Consider the following 21,367-nt stretch of genomic DNA (forward strand, 5'->3'; position numbering starts at 1 on the left):
TCTCCACAGAATGAATCGCATTTAGATATTTAATCACAGTTCAGGATTGTTGGCAAAGCACTTATAATTTTCAATCAGTTACTGATGATTCAATTTATACAGTTTTGGAATGATTTCTCTGTCCTTAAGAAACCATACTTCTAATCATATTCTCCCTTATATATCAGTAAATTTAGGTATCCCATTGAAGATAAGGATAGAAATTAGTCATGCTTGGTTGATTTCCACACTCATCCCTGTGTGAGCAACAGGAAATGTTAGATTTGTTGGCTAGACTAGCCCGTCAGAAAACATCCTGGAAGAGGACAGTGACAAATTATATGCTTATTACTAATAAGAATACTACATGGATATGTTTATGCAGTGATCAAGAGTTCTGCTCAGCTCATAGGTCTCTTTTCCTAACAAGTGAAAACACAGAATTCTCTTCATAAGGAGATTATGTTAAACCTCCCTGGGAAGATATATGATAAATAAGAAGATAATATTTATAGCTCTGACTTACTAGTTCCATGAAATGCATGTTTGCTGTTGTTTTTGTTCTAATGTAGCTCTTAAATAGGATAACCCTAACCCTATAAATGAAGATGCATATTCAAATATAGTACAGATGAAGAGAGCTGTGAGTTGAGTGATGATTTGAAGGGCAATTTTATTTATTCCATTTTCCTAGACTATAAAGTGTACTATATGCCCGCTTAGTCCACAAAGTGATTCGATGTACAGAGATGTACATTCACACACATATACATACTGTATTGGGTGCATATGGCCCCTAATTTTATTATTTAATTATGTCATGGCACCATCAGATCCCATTTCAGAGGAGGAGGAGCAGTTGGAATAGTTGGTGCTGGGACCGTCCAATAGGGATGAGACAACTCTCTTGGAATGTTTGGAGAGGCGAGAGACAGAGGAAGATGCTGTCCCAGTCTCCTCAGGCATTGGGGGAGGTGATCGACTGGACAGACAGCTGCCTGTCCTCACAGATATGGGAGGATTGGCTGTGGACAGGCAGTGGTTCTAAGAGGCAGCAGATCCCTTCTGATGAGGAACAGCTCCCTCTCCCTCTTGATCCAAGGCACGGAGAGTAGAGCAGAGGCAAGATCAAAGGAAGGCTGCTTGACTGCTCGGGGGAAGTCATCCCGCCCCTCTTCATCAGGAACTCCTGCCATAAGTTGACTTAAGGAGAAGCCAGGGGAGTTTATCTCTTGTTTGATTTGGCTTACCCTCCCCTGGCTTTGGAAAACTCAGCTTTGACTCTTGTTTCTGCCTGTGCCTTGCCTTTTGCCTTGTGGACATTATGGACTTGTCTTCGGCCTCATGGATCTGTCTGGCCTTTGGAATTGCATTGCCCTTTGGACCTTGACCAGATCCTGCCCCTTCTCTTTGGAATTTTTGGCTGCCTTTACAAATTGGTTTTGTCTAGCTTTTGTTTGTGAGAGTGGCTGCCTTGAGGGAAGTGTGAGAACCTTGTAGGATCATTTGTTGTGGCAGCCAATAGGACAATAAAGGACTTTATCAACGCCTGCCTCTGCCTAGGCATCCAGAAGATTCTATGATCAGAGAGAAGTTCTCTGATTTATCATTGAGGTGATTTACCATTCCATACAAATTGCTGCTAATTCCTTACTAAATGGTTGAGTTTCAAGTTACTCTCATAAGATTTAAAAGAGAAATCATAAAAAAACTACTTTGGTGTTTGTTTTGCACAAAGTGGTTTCCTAAAATAGATAATAGAAATGCATCAGGCAGATTAAAAAAAAACCCAGTAAACAAATCAAATATGACTCACCTTGGCTGTTTATATATGTATTACATTATTTCTCTCAACAGGAATGTCAGAAAAGGTTGAAGCACAAGATGAGCTGCTTTATTGTTTGGCAGGTTTTTAAAGACAAGAAAACAATGAAGGGATACCTATCATTGAGTGCACTTGAAAAGTTTAAAGCATTCGGGAGAGTGGCTTTTCATAAGCATAATGCAATAGACAGTTTAATTCATGTAACATAGTAGTTAAGCGTGGACAGGAATTCATTTGAAATAATAATCCAGATACCAAAATCATAATTTTTTTTGTCTCTGATATCTTTAAAATGGTAGTTAACTGCACTTTCCAAATATCTAGACCCACCTAATAGTCTAAAAAGTGGTGGCTCAGTGGCTAAGATGCTGATTTTGTCAATCAGAAAGGTCGGCAGTTTGGTGGTTTGAATCCCTAGCGCTGCGTAACAGAGTGAGCTTCCGTTACTTGTCCCAGCTACTGCCAACCTAGCAGTTCGAAATCATGTAAAAATGCAAGTAGAAAAATAGGGACCACCTTTGGTGGGAAGGTAACAGCGTTCCGTGCGCCTTTGGCATTTAGTCATGCCGGTCACATAACCACAGAAATATCTTTGGACAGCACTGGCTCTTCGGCTTTGAAACAGATATGAGTGCCACCTGGAGTCAGGAACGACTAGCACTTACGTGCGAAGGGAGACTTTACCTTTAATCGTCTGAAATCATTAGGGTTTTTTTTTCTTTCTAATGTTTGAGCTCTTAGGAAGACAATATTCTATAAAACACTGGCTATTGAGCTTGTTAATGAAAACATCTAATCATGTTCTTGGATCTTAACATTGGTTCAGTCATAAAAAGAAAAATGGCTGCTCTTTGTCTTGGGGGGGGAGGGGAGTCTCATCTTGGAAGACATTCTAAAAGTTACAATTTATTGTCAATGAAACTGGTACACTTAATATTCAGGCTTTTATTCCTAAAGTTGAAAATGAACCTTCTTATAAAGTGCCTGCAATGTGATGGAGCCATCTAAAATTGTTTGCATGCAAATTGTATTTTACCTTTCTTAATAACAACCATTTTCTTCTCCTGTTGTAAGAAGAGACACCTGCAGTGTGCTATCCTTTTGTATCCTCCTTTGACATTTCTTTTTTCAAAGTATTTTCTGCTCCTTGAAAATATTTTACTCTATAACCGAATATTGCTCTTTATAGTGCATATTTATTGGTCATAATTTGACAAATTTGATTTCCATGAGAAGGATTTGACTTAAACGGAATTGTAAATAAATAACCCCAGCTCCTGGAGAGTGTGAATGGGTAGAGGAAGAGAACAGGTTTCTCAAAACAGAATGCTTTGCAATTCAATTAATCCCAACAGATGTACAGGGCAAATGAGGGGCCTTGACGGTTTTCGGAAGATGAAAAAAGAATGCACACAGCTTGAGATTGAAACTGAAAAGAACTGCATAAATAATAAGGTTCTGTGTCAAAGACCCTTTATACCTCACAGTTCTGTGAGATTTCTGAGAACCGTCTTTAACTGGCACCGCTGTGGGATGGAAATTTAAATATGGCTAGTAAAGAAAGATTGGGTATCAGGCAGAGAATAAATACATTTTAATCCACCAAAATTTTAATTTATTTATGTATTTATTTATATGTCAGATTTAGATACCACCCATCCGACTCTCAGAGTAACTTAATATATGTGTTTTGACAAACCTCCTGGATCCACTTCTAGTATTTCATCTTAAACAATATAAGTTGCCATCTTGAGACTTTCATCTCTTGAACAGGGAGCCTGCTTTATTATATTCCATGATGTCCTTCTTCACAGGGGCTCAGATGCAGGACTAACTAAATAATCAGAAAAGTGTCATACCTAGCTGAGCTTGGAAATGAGAAATCAGGTTCAGATCTTAATTTTAATGTTGAAGCTCCTAAGGTGGTTTTGGCAAACTTGCAGTCTTTATCCACACAATCCATTTTAAAATGAGGAAAAAATAGAAAACCAAGAATATATCTGTACATGTTGCAATTTGCATATTGATAATAGAATAGAATAGAATTCTTTATTGGCCAAGTGTGATTGGACACACCATGATTGGAGTAAGCAGGGTATACTCATATTACTGTAATGTTTCTTTGTCCAAAATTTTGAAATTATTTTATTTATTAAAATGTATTGAATAGGCATGATTAATTTGCAAATAGTAACTGTGTTGTCATGTTTGAGAGTTCAAAACTCATCTAAGCAAATGGATTGTTCTATGTAAAAAAGAGGAGACAATGCTTCATCTGGGCAATATTTACATGAATCCATGAAGCAGAACACTGAAATGCTTTATGAATTACCTCCTGCAGTAAAGGCAGCAGGTATAATACACTTCTTTCACCCGAAATGAGAATTGCTGGGGCCAAAAGAAGGACTTTATAAATTGTTTCAGGGCTGAGGAATTGTCTTCCTCTTGAGGTGCATGAAAAATTTCAGATTTTTTTGCATCTCAAGAGAAAGATCACTCCAGTGAGCAAAATAACTGAACCAGAAGTCACAGATAGCTTATACATGAAATAAATCATTAAAATGTACTTAAAATTTGCAGCAGATAGGCAAGGAATACAGCTAAGTGTAGAGTGTGTCTATATATGTGTCTACCAGAGTTTGGAGAAACTGAAATAACTGAAGTAACACTATTAGGATATTAGCAACAAGGTAAAATTTAAGCAAGGATTATAAAACACAAGTGAATTACTATTTCATGCAGTGATGGCAAACCTTTTAGGCTTGGCAAGTCAACAATTTGGAAAATGCCTACTATGACTCTGCTGGCATGTCACACACACCCCAAACAAAATAGAAACAATTCTCTATCTGTCCCCATCTAGGCCACATAGTAGCAGCGCCAAGGGTGAGCCTGAGGTAGAGGTGATTACTTTCAGGCAGTGTTCGCTTTCTGTTAACAGGTGCAGCCTCTGTAGCCTCCAAAAACTGTGAGAAAGCATGCCCTGTTCTTGCACGATTTTCTGAGGCAGTGGAGGCCATGCAGGTTCACCATCATTGATTTAATGCTTACTAAATCATATTCAGCAGGAATAATAAAGTAAACGTTTTGCATCACCTCAGAGGACACTGTAAGGCAATTTTAATAAGTACTGACCTCTGGTGTGGGACGCTGTTGAGTCTTTCTGACCTCATTTCCCTTCCCACTGATCTCACTGCATGGCATGGTCCAGGTACCCTTACTAAAACTGAATCTCTTTCAGGGTGCCTGCCCTCTGAAGCAACTGTCTCTTGAGATCCATCTTGACATGGTACATCTTATTTATGATTATTGGAATTTTTGTTCAGCCCCAATTTCCCGATTTGTGTTTTTGGAGCGAGAGGACTGGAATATTTTCATTTTCTTCAGAAAGATGGGCTTGTTTTGTTTTGGGACCTTGGTGATTTTCTAATGCAAACACTGCTCAGTAAGGAGACCTTATACCAGGGGTATCAAACTCACATAGTCACGGCAGCATCACGTGACGTATCTGGACTTATTTCCTTTTCGCTAAACCTGTTGTGGGCGTGGCCAGTGCATGACACATCTAGCTCATAGGCTGGGAGTTTGACAGTCCCGCCCTATACCATTTCATTCAAATGGTTGTCTAGTCTCTTTTTGAAAGCTTCCAGCGATGAAGTTCCCACAACTTCTGAAGGCAAGCTATTCCATGGGTTGATTGCTCTCACCTTTCTTCTTAGTTCTAGGTTGCTTCTCTCCTTGGTTATTTTCCATCCATTGATTCTTGTCTTGCTTTTTGGTGCTTTGGAAAAGAGTACAACACCCTCGTTTTTGTAGGAATCCCTCAAATATTGGAACACTGCTGTCATGTCTCCCCTAGTCCTTCTTTTCATTAGACTAGACATACCCAATTCCTGAAATCATTCTTCATATATTTTAACCTTCAGCCCCCTAATCATTCTTGCTGCTCTTTTCTGCATTCTTTCCAGTCTCAACATTTTTTTTTCATGTTGTTGTGACCAGAACTGGATGAATTATTCTAAGTGTGGTCTTACTAAGGCTTTATAAAGCAATACTAGAACTTCATATGTTCCTGATTCGATTCCTCTAGTAATGCAGCCTAGAATTGCATTGACTTTTTTGGCTGCCGCCGCACACTGTTGGCTCACATTTAATTGATTGTCCACTAAGACTCCAAGATCCCTCTCACAGTTATTGATATTAAGCCAAGTTTCACCTAATGTGTACCTATACAGTTTTTCTTGCCTAAGTGAAAAACCTCACTTTTATCTCATATAATTTCATTTTATTAGATAGGGCCCAGTGCTCAGGTCTATCAAGATCTTTTTGGATTTTGAGCTTGTCTTCTGGGGTGTTGATTATTCCTGTCAGCTTAGTGTTTCCTAAAAATTTGATGAGTTCCGCTTCTATTCCCTCATCAAGATCATTTATGAAGATGTTAAAGTGTGTGTGTGTGTGTGTATACGTGCATCCACCTTCAACTCAATGATTACTCTTGGAAACATCTCCTCAGTTTTCTTGGCCAGTTATCAATTGTATTTGCCTCCTTTCTAGGTCTGAGAGAGACTGACTGAATCAAGGTCGCCTAGCTTATTTTGTGCCTAAGGCAGGACTAGAATTCATGTTCTCTCAGATTTTACCCTGATTCTTTAACACTACACCAAACTGATTCTATTGTTAGAGAGCCTAATAAATTAATTAAATTAAAAAAATAAATCTTGCTGCATTATTATGTAATGAAAAATGTATTTGTGTATTCCAAAGTATATTTATCATCAGCAAAGTTTAAATCTTTGATTCAGTATAGGATTCAATAAATCTCTGAACTTAGTAATGTCACTCTTGAGTTTTCCAGAACTCTGCACATTGTTTCACATGCAGCTTGAAAAGAGACAAGTCAGTACAACCAGTTGTAAAGCTCACCAAGCATTTACAACTTTAAGATTACAGGGTATGACCAAAGCTATAATTGAGGGTAAGGTAAAGGTTGTTCCCACACATATGTGCTAGTCATTCCCAACTCTAGGGGGCGGTGCACATCTCCGTTTTAAAGCCGAAGAGCCAGTGCTGTCTGAAGGCATCTCTGTGGGCACACAGAATGCTATTATGTTTCCACCAAAGGTGGTCCCTTTTTCTACTTGCATTTTTACTTTTTTTCGAACTGGTAGGTTGGCAGTAGCTGGGACAAGTAAGGGGAGCACACTCCGTTATGTGGTGCTAGAGATTTGAACCGCCGAACTGCCGACCTTTCTGATCGACAGGCTCAGCATCTTACCCACTGAGCCATCACGTCCCTATAATTGAGGGTAAATATCAGCAAATCTGTGCTAAACAAAGGGTCGGCCCTTGTTACCATGTCATCTTTTATATTACATATAATGCTTATCAAGTCTCGGAGAAATAAATGGAAAAAGGTAGACCATTCTCAGCTAAGTCCAGATGAAGAAGAAAAAAAGATGCTTTCTTTTATCTGATTTTAATAAAGCCATATCAGAGAGTATAACTCTGCAGAAAAGAATCAACTAAAATTCACTAAATCATGTGCAGTTAGTATTGAATTAAGGTGTGTTTTTTTAAGCCGTTACTTTTTGTAATGTTAATGGATATAATAGTCAGTGACTATACTCATTTAATAAACAAACTTAAACAACTTTCCATTTTCTATGGCTTCTCACTGAGTCTATGACTCTTCCTCTTCCTCCTATAACCAGTCCTCCGCATTTCCTTTCTTCTGTTTTTATTATGGCACAGCTGGCTATGTGCCATGTGCCAGTCTTGCATGTCTATTAAATTAGTGTTCTCTAATAGCAGATGGAGTTTTGGGTGCTTCTGCATGTTCTTTACTGTAGGCTGTTGCTAGTGAGTACACTAATCAAGTTTATTGATTGTTAATTAGAGCTCAGATAAAAATAGCTGGGCTTTAAGTAATTACTGAGCTAAGAAGGCATTGGAACAATATAAGCAGGCTTCCAAAACATAGAATAACCAGTGAAAGATGAAGAGATCTACAAGAAGACGAGGGTTGATAATATGAAAAATGTGATTAAATTCATTTTAACCAAATCTTATCACAGGACTTTAATGTGCAACATTTCACTACTACCTTCCCAAATAAAAAATGTGGCTTTAAGAAGTTTCATTTAATTAAACTGATTATGAATTAAAAATTAATGTCAGTATCAACAAAGAGTACAACTCTAAAGCCCCAAACCAGTTATTTTGCAAAGTATCACAGACAACCAGGAGCTTGCTCAATAAATTTTCTGGACGTCGTTGGAAACTCGATCTCAATGCAAAAACACAGATATTGTCTTTTAAAGTATATATGACTTCCAGGTATACTGCTTTCAGTGTTTGTTTTATGTTCAGATTCACTATTAGAATGTGTGGAACTTATGTGTACCATATACATTTAAATAACTCAGAAGATGATGGGCTGAGCAGAAATGATAGAAATCAAAATAAACTAAGCTGCAGCGAAGGCAAATATTGGATCACATAAACTCATTTTCTAGTTAAAGGGGTCATTTGATTTCAACAATATTTATTATTGTTTTTTGTGTCTACAATTTAAATGCCAAACTATGGACCTGTAAATCTCAGAAATTGAAGCAAAAGAAATCCAAGGTTGTACAGTGCATATTTGTGTGTGCCTTTATCCTATGGTCATTTTCTCTGCATTACTTTTTTCACATGGGACACTCATGTTGGTAAAGCATGACCGAAAAGCAGCTGGGGAGAGAAAATGGGGGAATATATACAATGGTGGGCTGCTTCCGGTTCGGGCAAACTGGTAGTTCCGACAATCAGCTAGCCCCACCCACTTGCACCCGCCCTTTCCTGTCCAATATTTCCTTCTTTCTAGCTCAGTTGATTCATGCAGCACAGCTGATTTACAATACAATACAATAGCAGAGTTGGAAGGGACCTTGGAGATCTTCTAGTCCAACCCCCTGCCTAGGCAGGAAACCCTATACCGTTTCAGACAAATGGCTATCCAACATCTTCTTAAAGACTTCCAGTGTTGGGGCATTCACAACTTCTGGAGGCAAGCTGTTCCACTGATTAATTGTTCTAGCTGTCAGGAAGTTTCTCCTCAGTTCTAAGTTGCTTCTTAGTTGATTAGTTTCCATCCATTGCTTCTTGTTCTACCCTCAGGTGCTTTGGAGAATAGTTTGACTCCCTCTTCTTTGTGGCAACCCCTGAGATATTGGAACACTGCTATCATGTCTCCCCTAGTCCTTCTTTCTATTAAACTAGACATACCCAGTTCCTGCAACCGTTCTTCATATGTTTTAGTCTCCAGTCCCCTAATCCTCTTTGTTGCTCTTCTCTGCACTCTTTCTAGAGTCTCCACATCTTTTCTACATCGTGGCGATCAGAACTGAATGCAGTATTCCAAGTGTGGCCTTACCAAGGCATTATAAAGTGATATTAACACTTCACGTGATCTTGATTCTATCCCTCTGTTTATGTAGCCTAGAACTGTGTTGGCTTTTTTGGCAGCTGCTGCACACTGCTGGCTCATATTTAAATGGTTGTCCACTAGGACTCCAAGATCCCTCTCAAAGTTACTACTATTGAGCAAGGAACCATCTATACTGTACCTGTGCATTTCGTTTTTTCTTGTCTAAATGTTGAACCTTACTCTTTTCACCATTGAATTTCATTTTATTAGATAGCGCCGAATGTTCACCTTTGTCATGATCTTTCTGTATCTTAAGCCTATATATTTCTGCATTTCCACTGTTCTACTTACCAGGGCTGCCTTAGAAAGTAAACAGCTGAGCTTCAAATTGCTGTATTTTCAATGCTGCACGCAAGCGTGTTAGGTGCACTCACAAAGCACGATCACCGAACCGGTTGTTAACCGGTTGGAGCCCACCACTGAATGTATAGTACAGAACAGGCAAAAAAATTCCAGTTCTTCTCACTGAGTAGTGCCTTTCTTTAATTGACTTGTATGATTAGAGAAGATTCATGCTTAAATATGTAGCTTCTATCGAGTTTTGCCCTAACTCTTAGCGCAGAAGAAAAGGGCTGAAAAATGAAAAATTGCGTGCACCTTTTTTTTTTTTTTAGGAATTAATTAAATAGCTATGAAAGCATTAACCTTTCATGACAGAATTTCTCAAACCACCTTTAAAAAGAAATTGTGTTAATGGATGCACTTTAATAGTCCAAGGAAAAAAAATAAGTTCTGTTTTAATTAAAGAGTGAGAAGATATGCTTTTCTCCTGTGGCCTCCATGATTAGTCACTAGATTAACTGAATGCCAATTATTCCAGAATTCATCGTTTTATTTTCTCTTAATGGGCAGCGTTTCCCACTTCCTTCTCTTTCAGTGGTTTTACAGATAATCAGTTGGGCCTCCTATGAGAGATGCAAGGAGTCGCTTGTTTTTCCTTTATGGAACCAGGAAGCGAATTAGCAACGATGAAATGCAGAATGCAAATGGCAGAACTTCACTTGTTAAAAACAAAGAATGATTGCCATTGATCGAAGTTCTGTGTCCACATTTTCCTCACTGTAACATTCTGCTAAGTTTCTCTTCAGTGTTTTTTTTTTCCTCCTTTTTGTCAGTAATGGGAAAATACCAACAGGAATGGCATTATGTCACAGACTTAACTTTGCTACATGTTAGAAAAGACGGAAACCTGGGAGACATTTTCTGTGACAACCCTACCTTTTTAATATTCAGAGTCTTTCACCATAAATAGGTTTAAGGTTTTGTTTTGTTTTCAAAGTATGTATTATAAAAATTATGTATTATATAAAACAAAAAGTTATTGTTCTTTACACACTTCAGATTTCACTTAAAAGTAACCTTGTGAGATTTCCTCAGAGGTTTTCTTTTTCCCCATTAACGAAAAATGTTCTGTATTATGCATTTTAGGCTATGATTTTGACATTATGAAATATAACTGTGTAAATAGACAGTATCATTTTCTATCTCCCAGCCTTTTTTATGAGTTATTTTATACAGTTTTCAAAACTTCAGTATGTTTTCATTGTTTTAAAGCTGTAAATCTCTACAAGGTTTGTATTAGACAAGGATATTATAAAGTTATCAATTAATCAAAATGGGCTGCCTGTTACTAGAAAGTAATTTTAAAAATCTCTGGGGTGAGAAGACAATATCTTCCTCCTGCCTCAGATTTATTTGATTTGTATTACTTTCACACAATAAACCGTGATTTGGTCTTTGCCCAACTGGGTAAGATAATCTAAAAGTAAGTCTAAGTAATTTAAAACAATTAGTCCCTTTTAATAATTTAAACAATACAGCCAAAAGACAAACAGAGGTAGTGGCTTAGTGGCTAAGATGCTGAGCTTGTCGATCAGAAAGGTTGGCAGTTGGGTGGTTTGAATTCCTAGTGCTGTGTAACTGAGTGAGTTCCCGTTACTTGTCCCAGCTTCTGCTAACCTAGCAGTTTGAAAGCATGTAAAAATGCAAGTAGAAAAATATGAACCACCTTTGGTGGGAAGGTAACAGCGTTCTATGCGCCTTCAGCATTTCGTCATGTCGGTCACATGACCTTGGAGACATTTTTGGACAACGCTGGCTCTTTGGCTTTGAAACGGAGATGAGCACTGCCCCCTAGAGTCAGGAACGACTAGCACATATGTGTGAGGGGAACATTTACTTTTACCTTTAATATGTTATTGTAATGTAGGTACTGCTGAGTCAATACAAAATGCTTGCATCTACCTCTGTTTGTCTTTTGGCTGTTTTGTTTAAGACTAAGTAGTTTAAAAGTGGCAAATCTTGTGACCATGTCATGAAATAGCCACTCATAGACTGAATTAAGGTTTTGATGAGTACATTGATATGCCTTACAGGTGGGATCCCCAAGCCCCAGTCGGCAGCTGGTGTAAAACCCTGCCCTCTCCACCCCCACCTCACTGCCGCCAATCCACCCAACCAGAAAGGTTGTGGACCTCTGCTTTAGAGTTTAGATTTTTGGTATTTTTAATATTTACAATTTGTTCATTTTCAAAGGTGTGTTTTATTTATTTTAGGAATTCATAATGTTAACTTTTTTTTCAATTTGTGTTCATCAGGTACCACAGAGAAATGGCTTTATGGATTTGGATATTGAGCATCCTGAGCTACTCCTGCATTTCTTGTGCATTACGGTCAAAGAAATGGGACACGTACCAGAGTAAGACAGAACTTAGTCATCTAGCAGTGAACCACAATACAGGGACAGTCTATTTAGGAGCCGTAAATGCCCTGCATCAACTCACAAGAGACTTGAAACCCTCAATAGAAGAAGTAATCACTGGGCCACATTTGGATAACAAAAAATGCACACCTCCCATTGAAGAAAGCCAATGCTCTGATAAACAAATGACAGACAATTACAACAAATTACTGTTGGTGGACACGCAAGAGAAAAGAATAGTCGTTTGTGGGAGTCTATTTAGGGGCATATGCTCCGTAAGAGAACTTGAAAATATTTCCAACAGGACTTACTATGAGACTGGCAGCGGGGAGAAATCATTTGTTGCGAGTAATGATGAGAATGTAGCCACTGTGGGGCTGATCACCTCCTTGAAAAAAGGCCGAATGATGTTTGTGGGGAAGGGCAATGGGGGGAATGACAACGGGGTCATAATCAGCACGCGGCAGCTTTTTAATGGTGATGGGAGAGAGATTTTTGAATTGTACGCGGATCCTGCTGCTATTAAATCAGCATACCCTTACTCAAGCTCACAGCAGTTCCTCTACATCTTCGAGGACAATAAATTTGTTTATTTTATTTTCAATCAGAATGAGAGGCAGGCCACTATAAATAGGACACTTATTGGGAGACTCTGCAAAGAAGATGAACATTACCATTCCTATTTTGAAATGGACTTGGAGTGTAAAGATGAGACCGGCCCTTTTAATCAAAGCAATGCAATCTATGCTTCTGTCCATGGGGAACACCCAACAGTTCATCTGGCATCATCAGAGCAAGCTTTTGAGGCCCCACCCCAGGACAAGCTGCTCATTGGCCTTTTCAGGAGGATGGAAAAAGACTCCCTGGTGTCTGCCATGTGTGTTTATCATTTGAGCGATATCAACAAAAAAATGGAAGAAAACAGGGAGAAATGTTATACAAAGGATTCACACAATGTATTTTACAAACCGTTCAGAACAGAAAATGCTCCGTGCAAAACTATGTCGTACCAGGTGAGTTGAAATGCAATTAAGTTGCTGTAGAAGGTGAGCATTCATCTAATGTTTCCCATTCATAGGATAAAACCACAAGACTCAAACATCATTAGTAAGCCCAAATGTGTCTTTTTTTTACCATCCAGAGATAAACCTGGATAATATTTATAAAATCTTCTTTTGTCTGAGGCAGTATTGGATCACTATTTCATATGAAGGACCCCTGTTTCAAACTGCATTTCATTTATGTTTTTATGCTGGCCATTCAAGGGTTTCAAACAGTCACAGTTCCGTCAAACCTAAGCACGTCCATGAATACCTTTCAATAAAATAATTCCAATTTAAAAGTGCTTCCTGTTGGTTGAATTATTATGCCTTCATGGTTTCTGTATCAAGGGATAGTAGTTGCTTCTGCAAATAGATTTTTTATAGGAGAAAAAAAATATTGATTATATTAATGGCAATGTATCAGCAGCATTAGAGCACCTGAGTAAAAATTACAGGTCCTGCATACGGGGAACAATCTTTCTAGATGACATGCTAACATTGTTGAACGTATGCAGTTTTATAATCTATTGATCTATTCACAACTTACTGAGATGTCATAATATGCAGCTTTTCTATTTTTGTGAAACACTTGAATTTTCAGATCGCCCCTAGTTTCAGGGTTTAGAGGATAATATTTGTTTGAATTTGTCATTCCTAATTCATGCTTCCTTTCTTAGAATTCAAGTGTAACGTTTCCATGTGGATCTGAACATTTACCGTATCCTTTGGGAAGCAAAGAAGGAATTTCTGCAGAACCTGTGTTCAAAAAGGAAGGGATAAATTTAACAGCAGTGACCTTCGCTGTGGAGAATGAGAATACTGTAGTATTTGTTGGAACATCAGACGGCAGAATTCTGAAGGTAATTTCTTATGTAACTTAATGCTAAAAATTAGGTGAGATAGAATACTAAAATTATGACCATCATAAATTGGCTATAGACCTAAAGTTATTCCAAGTGATTGTTTGACTTTTAAATAAAAGAAATGAAGCCAAAAGCATTTGAAGGATAAATTCTGAGAAGACAATACAGATAGTTCGCGACTTAAAACCATTCACTTAATGACTGAATTCAGTGTTACAATTGCACTGGGGGAAAAAAACCTCATGACCATTTTTCACACTTACAACCATTCCCATGATCAAAATACATGGGCTTTGCAACTGGTTCATTTTTATGATGGTTACTGTGTCCAGGAGTCAAGTGATCACCTTTTGCAACCCTCTGATAAGCAAAATCAATGATGAAGCCAGGTTCACTTTACAACCATGTAACTAACTTAACAACTGCCTTGACAGTGGCAAGAAAGGTTGTAAAATGGAGTGAAGCTCACTGCAACAGTCTTGCTTAGTTAGCAACCAAAATTTTGGGCTCCATCGTGATCATAAGTCTAGGACCATCTGTACGTTGTTTAAAAGATTATGATACTGATATATAACTCAGAAATTAATTCCTCCGTCCGATTCAGACTGTGTTTAAAGTTCATAAACTCATAATTCAAGAATATAGGTAATCTGTGCATAACAATCCTACTTGGGGCCAGTTTCTGTCATAAAGTGGTTGTTAACTCACTGTTGTGGCCCACCAGCAGCCAGCAGAACTGGTAGCAGACTCAGACAAGTGAGGAGGTTGGGGAGCCAGTCCTGGAGTCTGGGAAAGGCTCTGATGAGTGCTGTGTGTCAGAGGCAGAGATGGGGCCAGGGCCAACCAATAGTGATCATCTGCCTTCGGAGTCAGGTATCAGTGGGGCAGAAGAACAGCTGGAGCCTGTTCCTGATGTGTGCATCCGCAGAGTTGCCCGGAGAAGGGAACAGCTAAGGAACAAAGGTCGACTTGGAAGGAAAGGCACAGGTGGACGGTGAATATTCCCTCCCATAGGGAATAAAAAGGACCAAAGGGGAGGGGAGTTTTCAGAAGACAATTAGTTCAGTTCATTTAGGGTGAAGATCTGTTCCTGACTTCTTGCCAAGTAATTACTGCTACAGCATGGTGTTTGGAAGATATCTGCCTGGCAACTCTCTAAGCCTGATAAAGGTCTGTAGTCGTGAAATTTCAAGAAAGACTGTTTGCCGGGGCTTTGCTGGAGAGGAATTTCCTTTAAACTAAATAAAAGAGGTTTTAACGGGACGAGGTGTCTGTTTCATGATCTTGGGAAGCCTAGGTCAGAACACCAACACACATAAAGGCAAGAACTATATGCTCCTCCTCTCATATTGCTGTTATCTCCACTTCAACTTCCTGGCCATCTACACACACACACACAGCTCTGCCCTTTTGACTGCTCAACACTCTGCTGCTTTTTATTATGCCTGTCACCATCCACCATTCCTAGTTGATCTTTGGGGGAAAGAAGACAGCAACAATCAACTGGGGGCAGTTGTGGGACAGAAGGGAAGCAGCAGTGGCATCCCTAAAAGGTAGGGATGGGAGAACATAGCTGGATGGACGGAATTCAAATGCATGCTGCATTGATAAATGCAAGTGGACTGCTAGGTACCCAAATTTTGATCACGTGACTATGGGGCACTGTAACAACTGTAACTTCCAGGATCAGCCATAACTAGCCATTTTGTTTCCTGCTGTCATAATATCAAACAGTCACTGAATGGATGGTCATTAAGTGAGGATCACCTACAATTGAAATATAGTTTTCAGTCTAAAACCAGTGCAAACTCAACCTTCAAAGAAAACCTTTCCCAAAAGACAATGACCTATTAGTTTATTAGCCAAACATATTTGATTATGTTTTTCGGATTTAAAAAAAAAGGGTCTCTCTTGACTTTTGGCAGGAAGATTTAGGAAGATTTTTAGAGTTGGGACAGGTATATTAAGCGTCTAAAAAACTTAAAGTAAACATTGAGCCTTAAAATATCACTGAAACTTTTTTTTAAAAAAGGGGGAGACATTATAACTTTTGACCAATCTAGAAAATGTTTTGGAAGACACAAAAGGGACACATAGCAAGAAGAGCTGATGGCAAATGGAGCACAGCAGTCATAGAATGGATCCCACTTGATAAAAAGCATCCAGGAAAGGGACCTAAAACAAGATGGATCAATGATATCAGCAGATATTGTGGGGCCAATTGGCAAAAGAAAGATCAGGACCTAATTAGTTGGAAACATACGGAAGAGGCCTTCAACCTGCAGTGGATAGACAATGGCTAACATGAAGATGATGAAGAGGGTGATAGGAAGGCTGCACTCTAGGCAGGAATTCAATGTTGTCATTTCATTTATGGATTAATGAAGTGCATATAGCAGACTAATCATGGCTTAATTCAATAGACTCTGGTTAAACCAGGGCCTAATGCAATAGTGAATGAGATCTAAATCATAGGTTTTCGTTTTATTTTCTTCCCTTAGATACTTGACATCTGTTCAGTGGCACAGCAATATGAGCAAACTAATTTATGTTCATTATGTTTGGCCTATTGACCAGGATTAGAAATATGCTTAAATATTATTTCCATTTTTAGTAGCTGTGCTTCCTGCAACAAAAACAGCTTTCTGGCATCTTAAAGACTACAGCAGCTGTTATGGGGAAAGCATTGGATCAGAGTATTTAGTGGTGGTCAAAACCCAGCAGAAAATATCTACAGTGGATTTTAACGAACTATTTTCTGGAGTGAAACAGAAACATTTTTACAATTATGAGTTGATTTCCATTTGAGGCTGGCAAGCAAATAATTTGTTTATCCTAGTTTGCTTACAAGTTTGTCTTGTAATGATTAAGACATAGGTGATAAGGGAAGAGGAAAGGAACATTGGTCCCAAATCCATATCCAGTTACTAAATAGTTTTTAATCAAATACTAATGTTCTGTTATGCATGCGTTTGAATAAACACTTGGGACCTCAGATAGCTTCCTTTCCCTTCTGTCCCTGTAGCTGAATGAGAGACGTAAATAAAGTTTAACTTTATTTTCAACATGTCTTGATATGTCTTTATATAAGAATCAAAGCAGAGATTTTAATTTTTATCTGCTGATCAGGATTTAAGCAGGTTTGCTTAACCAATCATGGTTTCTTTAAATCTACAATATTTCTTATTCTGTAAGCAAAGTCTAAATCACGATTCTAGAATTACATGCCATAAACTGGTTCTAACACTTTAATAGATATCTGCTATAAATAAAATGGAACCACTGGAAAGTTTTTTGATAATATATTGACTTGCTCTTTGAAAGCCTGGACCATATTGCTTCATAATACATCACAAAAATGGCAAATCAAACTTTCCATTTGTTCTGGGAATAAAAACATTTACAGTTATCAATACTATTTAAATAAAAACATATTTTCTCATTGCTTAAAATTATTTAATTAGATCATTTTAACTAACAAAAGGTCTGTATTTAAATACATTTTAAGTGAATAACGATCATTCTAATTTGACTGGAAACAGATAAAATAATATACCTAATCTGCATTTCAGGCAGCTTTGTCAAATCCCGCAAAGGAATATGCTAGCGTTCTTATTGAAAAAAACAAGCCTATTAAAAAGGATCTTCTTCTTGATGCTGTCCATGAGAACCTATATGTGATGACTACAGATAAGGTACAAAATCTTTGGTAGCAATAATGAGATCATAAAAGTGTTGTTAAGTGTGTATTTCTGCATCATAGGGCCTATCTCCAGGACTATTTAATGAGCCATCAACAAATTACTGTGATGCTAAATGAAAATCACAGCAATTGCATGTTTACTTCTTTACTGGCATGAGAAGAAAGTTAAGTTTTCTTTATTCTTGAATAAAATAAATAAAGTCAGATATTTGGGGAAATGTATTAAGAAATTTACAGTAGAGGGAATATGGCTTGTTATATTCGCAGAGAGAACGCTTTTTCCACATTTTGTTTCCACAACTAACATTAATAGCCCTCCTTTAATTCACACACACAGCATCTATTTCTAACATAACATTTGGTTTGACCTTAATTCAAACCCATTATGAAAACCACTGGACCACAAGGCTCAGTTGCCAATAATTGTAGTGATTTATAGTCCAACTGTAGCTGGGAAGTACCATTAGAAGATGACATGCATCTTGCAGCAGAGTTAAGATAGCAACAACAATGATGCAATATTTGGTGCAAAACTACCCCCCCCCCAAAAAAAAATTATTAAGAACTATCAGAATGTTTGACACAGTAAAATAGACAATACAGATAGGAAGCCAGTATGTATCATATAGAGAAACCATTAGATTTTTTTTTAGCTCCTGCTACATCATTTCAGTCGGCAGTTCGACAGTTCGAATCCCTAGCACCGTGTAATGGAGTGAGCTCCCATTACTTGTCTCAGCTTCTGCCAACCTAGCATGTAAAAATGCAAGTAGAAAAAATAGGAACCATCTTTGGTGGGAAGGTAACAGCGTTCCGTGTACCTTCAGCATTTAGTCATGCCAGCCACATGACCATGGAGACGTCTTCGGGCAGCGCTGGCTCTTCGGCTTTGAAATGGAGATGAGCACCGCCCCCTAGAGTCAGGAACGACTAGCCCATATGTGCAAGGGGAACCTTTACATCATTCTGTTAATATTATGGAAACCATGGAGCTGCTAGAAGCTTGAATCAAACTTTTATTCTTCTCGTACGCTATTCCAATTTTCATGTAGTAATCGGAGAATACCCACACCATCAATTCCCACAATCTCTTATGTTTTTGTTTATCATGTTATTTAACCAGATGTGGTTGCTCTTAAATGCAGTCTTCTAAATTAAAAACAACTCACACTAGTTATTATTACTGTTCACTTGATGGCTCAGATTTCCTGCCTCCTCCTACTTCTTAAAAATACTGTTAAGGATAATCAGCAGAAGTTTGTTTGTGAAATAGGTACGATTGGCAAAATTTACAGTGGAAAAATCTATACTGAACTTTTGAAATCATATATAATTTGTATTGCATTATAAATTTCTTAATGATTTGCTTTGAAAGTGCTCGAATTTTAAAATGAGTGCTTTTGTCATATGGCTTAAGAGCCATCCCTTTTTAAATTAAATTGCTTGAAGGAAGATATTGCAGGAACTTAATACGACTAACAGTTATGAAATATGACATTCTAATTCTTAACACATTGACTTGAAATAAATCCTATTAGACTCCCAGAGTGGTGTCTTTAATAAGGATGTATATAGACCATAATATTCATTTCTCATCATGACTGAGTGTTGGGAAAAGCCTTCACTCACCTCCCAGCCAAATTTGAAGTGAGGTTCAAAAATGTTAAGCCTTGTATCCCTCACTAATTATCATGAGAACTCCCATAAACAACTGTACGTTGTAATTATTTACAAAGTTCTAAACTTTTTTTTAATGAGGGCTGAGGACAAAGGATCCCAAGTGTCTAAGGCACTTTGTGAAAACAATTTGATTAATGAAAATTTGGAAGTAAGAAATAAAGGGGAAGAACTCAAAGACCATTAAAATTTTACACGAACAATGAGAGTTTTTAAAAACTCTGAGCGGCATTTTGAGGCTTGAAGGGAGGGGTGGGGTGGTACTATTAATTTCAGCTGCCTTGTGGTTGTATAAGCATCCAATGAAATGCAATCTGCAACATACTTGTACTGACATTTCCACAGGAAGAAGTGATCATTGCCATGACATGAAGGAGTACCCTATAATCCTGCACTCCTAGTTCCAAGAGAGTGCTTGCTTCCCCTCCCCCCAGCTCTCAATTATGCATTCTAAAGGATAAAATTGTGGTACTTACTGTGCTAATATCGCAGCTCAGTGGGCAGAGGATGAGGAAGGGATGAGTGTTTATTGCTAGCTAGGAGTTATTAAAACTAAATGGAATCCCTGGTTCAAAAGTAGTTTATCACAGATCAGATTGAGTGAGAATTGTTTCAAAAGGGGAAAAAAACTTTGCAGTAGTTTTCAGCATAATACTACATCATACAAATGTGTTGTTAAGTGGGTATAAACCAATCCATCATTGGACTTTCATTGGATTGGATAGCTCAGAAGATACATGATCTTCAGGGGTTAGAATAGTATCGGAGAATGTTTGTTCCTGAGATTTGTTTGTTAAATTATTCAAGAAAAATGCAAGACAAATTGTGGATAAGCTAAGAGTACAAAATGCCTTGTTGGAATACCATTTGTGTGCAAACATCATTTTTCATGCTTTTTTTTTCAAAGTTACTGTGATATTCTTATTGGTTTCTTTTCTAGGTATTTCGTTTGCCTGTCCAAGACTGTGTTAGTTACTCCACCTGTAACCTTTGCATCCAAGCACGGGATCCTTACTGTGGCTGGTGTGTAACAGAAGGAAAGTAAGTGTTGTAGCAGCAGCTAAGAGAGAGATATCTTAGTATGCAAGTTAATTCTTTTCACAAGACCAGGACATTGACTAATTTCTTCCAAGCATTTGTATGAGAACTGAAAAATCTTCATCACAAATTATCACAATATAAACATATAATGAGCAGCAGGGTGGAAACCAATTTACATTTTTTCTTGTATAGTTTGAATATAATTTGCATGAAAATGATAGTTGCCAAGCCACAGCTGGTGAACATTTAGTATTTATCTAGTGATAGTCTTATTCTGGTGTTTTAACCCTAAACGGTCGTTAATATAGCTCCAAAAATTATGCTTATAAATCATTAGAGGCAGAAGGGATAAACACTATGCCAAATTTTGCTTTCTTTTGTCTATGTTTCTAGCTAAAAGGTTTTTCATGTATGAATTGTTTTCTAAAAAAAAATTTTTTTTTGCTACTGAAGGATAAACTAGAATTTGTGATGTTCAGCATGCAATGACAGAGACTTATCCAGGATTATGTCTGCAATGTGGTGGATGCCAGGTTTCCAAATCCTTTCACACTTGGCAGTTCCTTAATGGTGACAGTTTACATTAGTCAAAATTACAATTTGGTTCACCTGAAACGTAGACATTGCAAAACTGAGTTAATGACAACCACAGAATTCTTGCGGGTTTTTAATTTGCCCATTTAAGCATCGATACATATTTATTAATTATTTATTAAATTTACATAATATGCAATCTCACCTAGATGTAGCTCTAGACCAGTGATTCCCATAGGGGGGGGCAGTTTGATTTTCAATGGGGCAATTTGAACCTTGTTTAAACAAAGTTAATGGCCTTTTAGGCTTCCTCCATGTGAGTAGAGTTCACTTTTTGAGTAAAGGAAGAATTATATGTCACTGGGGGTGGGGGGGGCATCAGGATTTTAGAGATGCTTAGGTGGGGCATGGCCAAAAAAAGGTTGGGAACCACTGCTCTAGATAGCTTACAGTCAACAAAAGCAACAAAATAAAATATTAAAACAATAAGTATTAAAACATTTGTTGTTGTTAGTTGTGAAGTCATGTCCAAC

The 21,367-nt window shown here is 37.8% G+C and overlaps 1 protein-coding gene across 4 annotated transcripts in view; it reads left to right on the plus strand.

Moving 5' to 3' along the window:
• PLXNB2 (plexin B2) overlaps window positions 1–21,367 on the plus strand; it is a 362,925-nt gene that overhangs the window by 228,975 nt on the left and 112,583 nt on the right. For all 4 annotated transcript variants that reach the window (XM_081958620.1, XM_081958621.1, XM_081958619.1 and 1 more), the window contains 4 exons: window positions 11,870–12,986; window positions 13,694–13,876; window positions 17,452–17,574; window positions 20,200–20,300. In XM_081958620.1, coding sequence (XP_081814746.1) covers window positions 11,870–12,986; window positions 13,694–13,876; window positions 17,452–17,574; window positions 20,200–20,300 — 1,524 coding nt within the window. The remainder of the gene's footprint in view (window positions 1–11,869; window positions 12,987–13,693; window positions 13,877–17,451; window positions 17,575–20,199; window positions 20,301–21,367) is intronic.

The sequence above is a fragment of the Natrix helvetica genome (genome assembly GCF_964273705.1).
Source record: "Natrix helvetica genome assembly, chromosome: 6".
Classification (NCBI taxonomy): Eukaryota; Metazoa; Chordata; class Lepidosauria; order Squamata; family Natricidae; genus Natrix; species Natrix helvetica.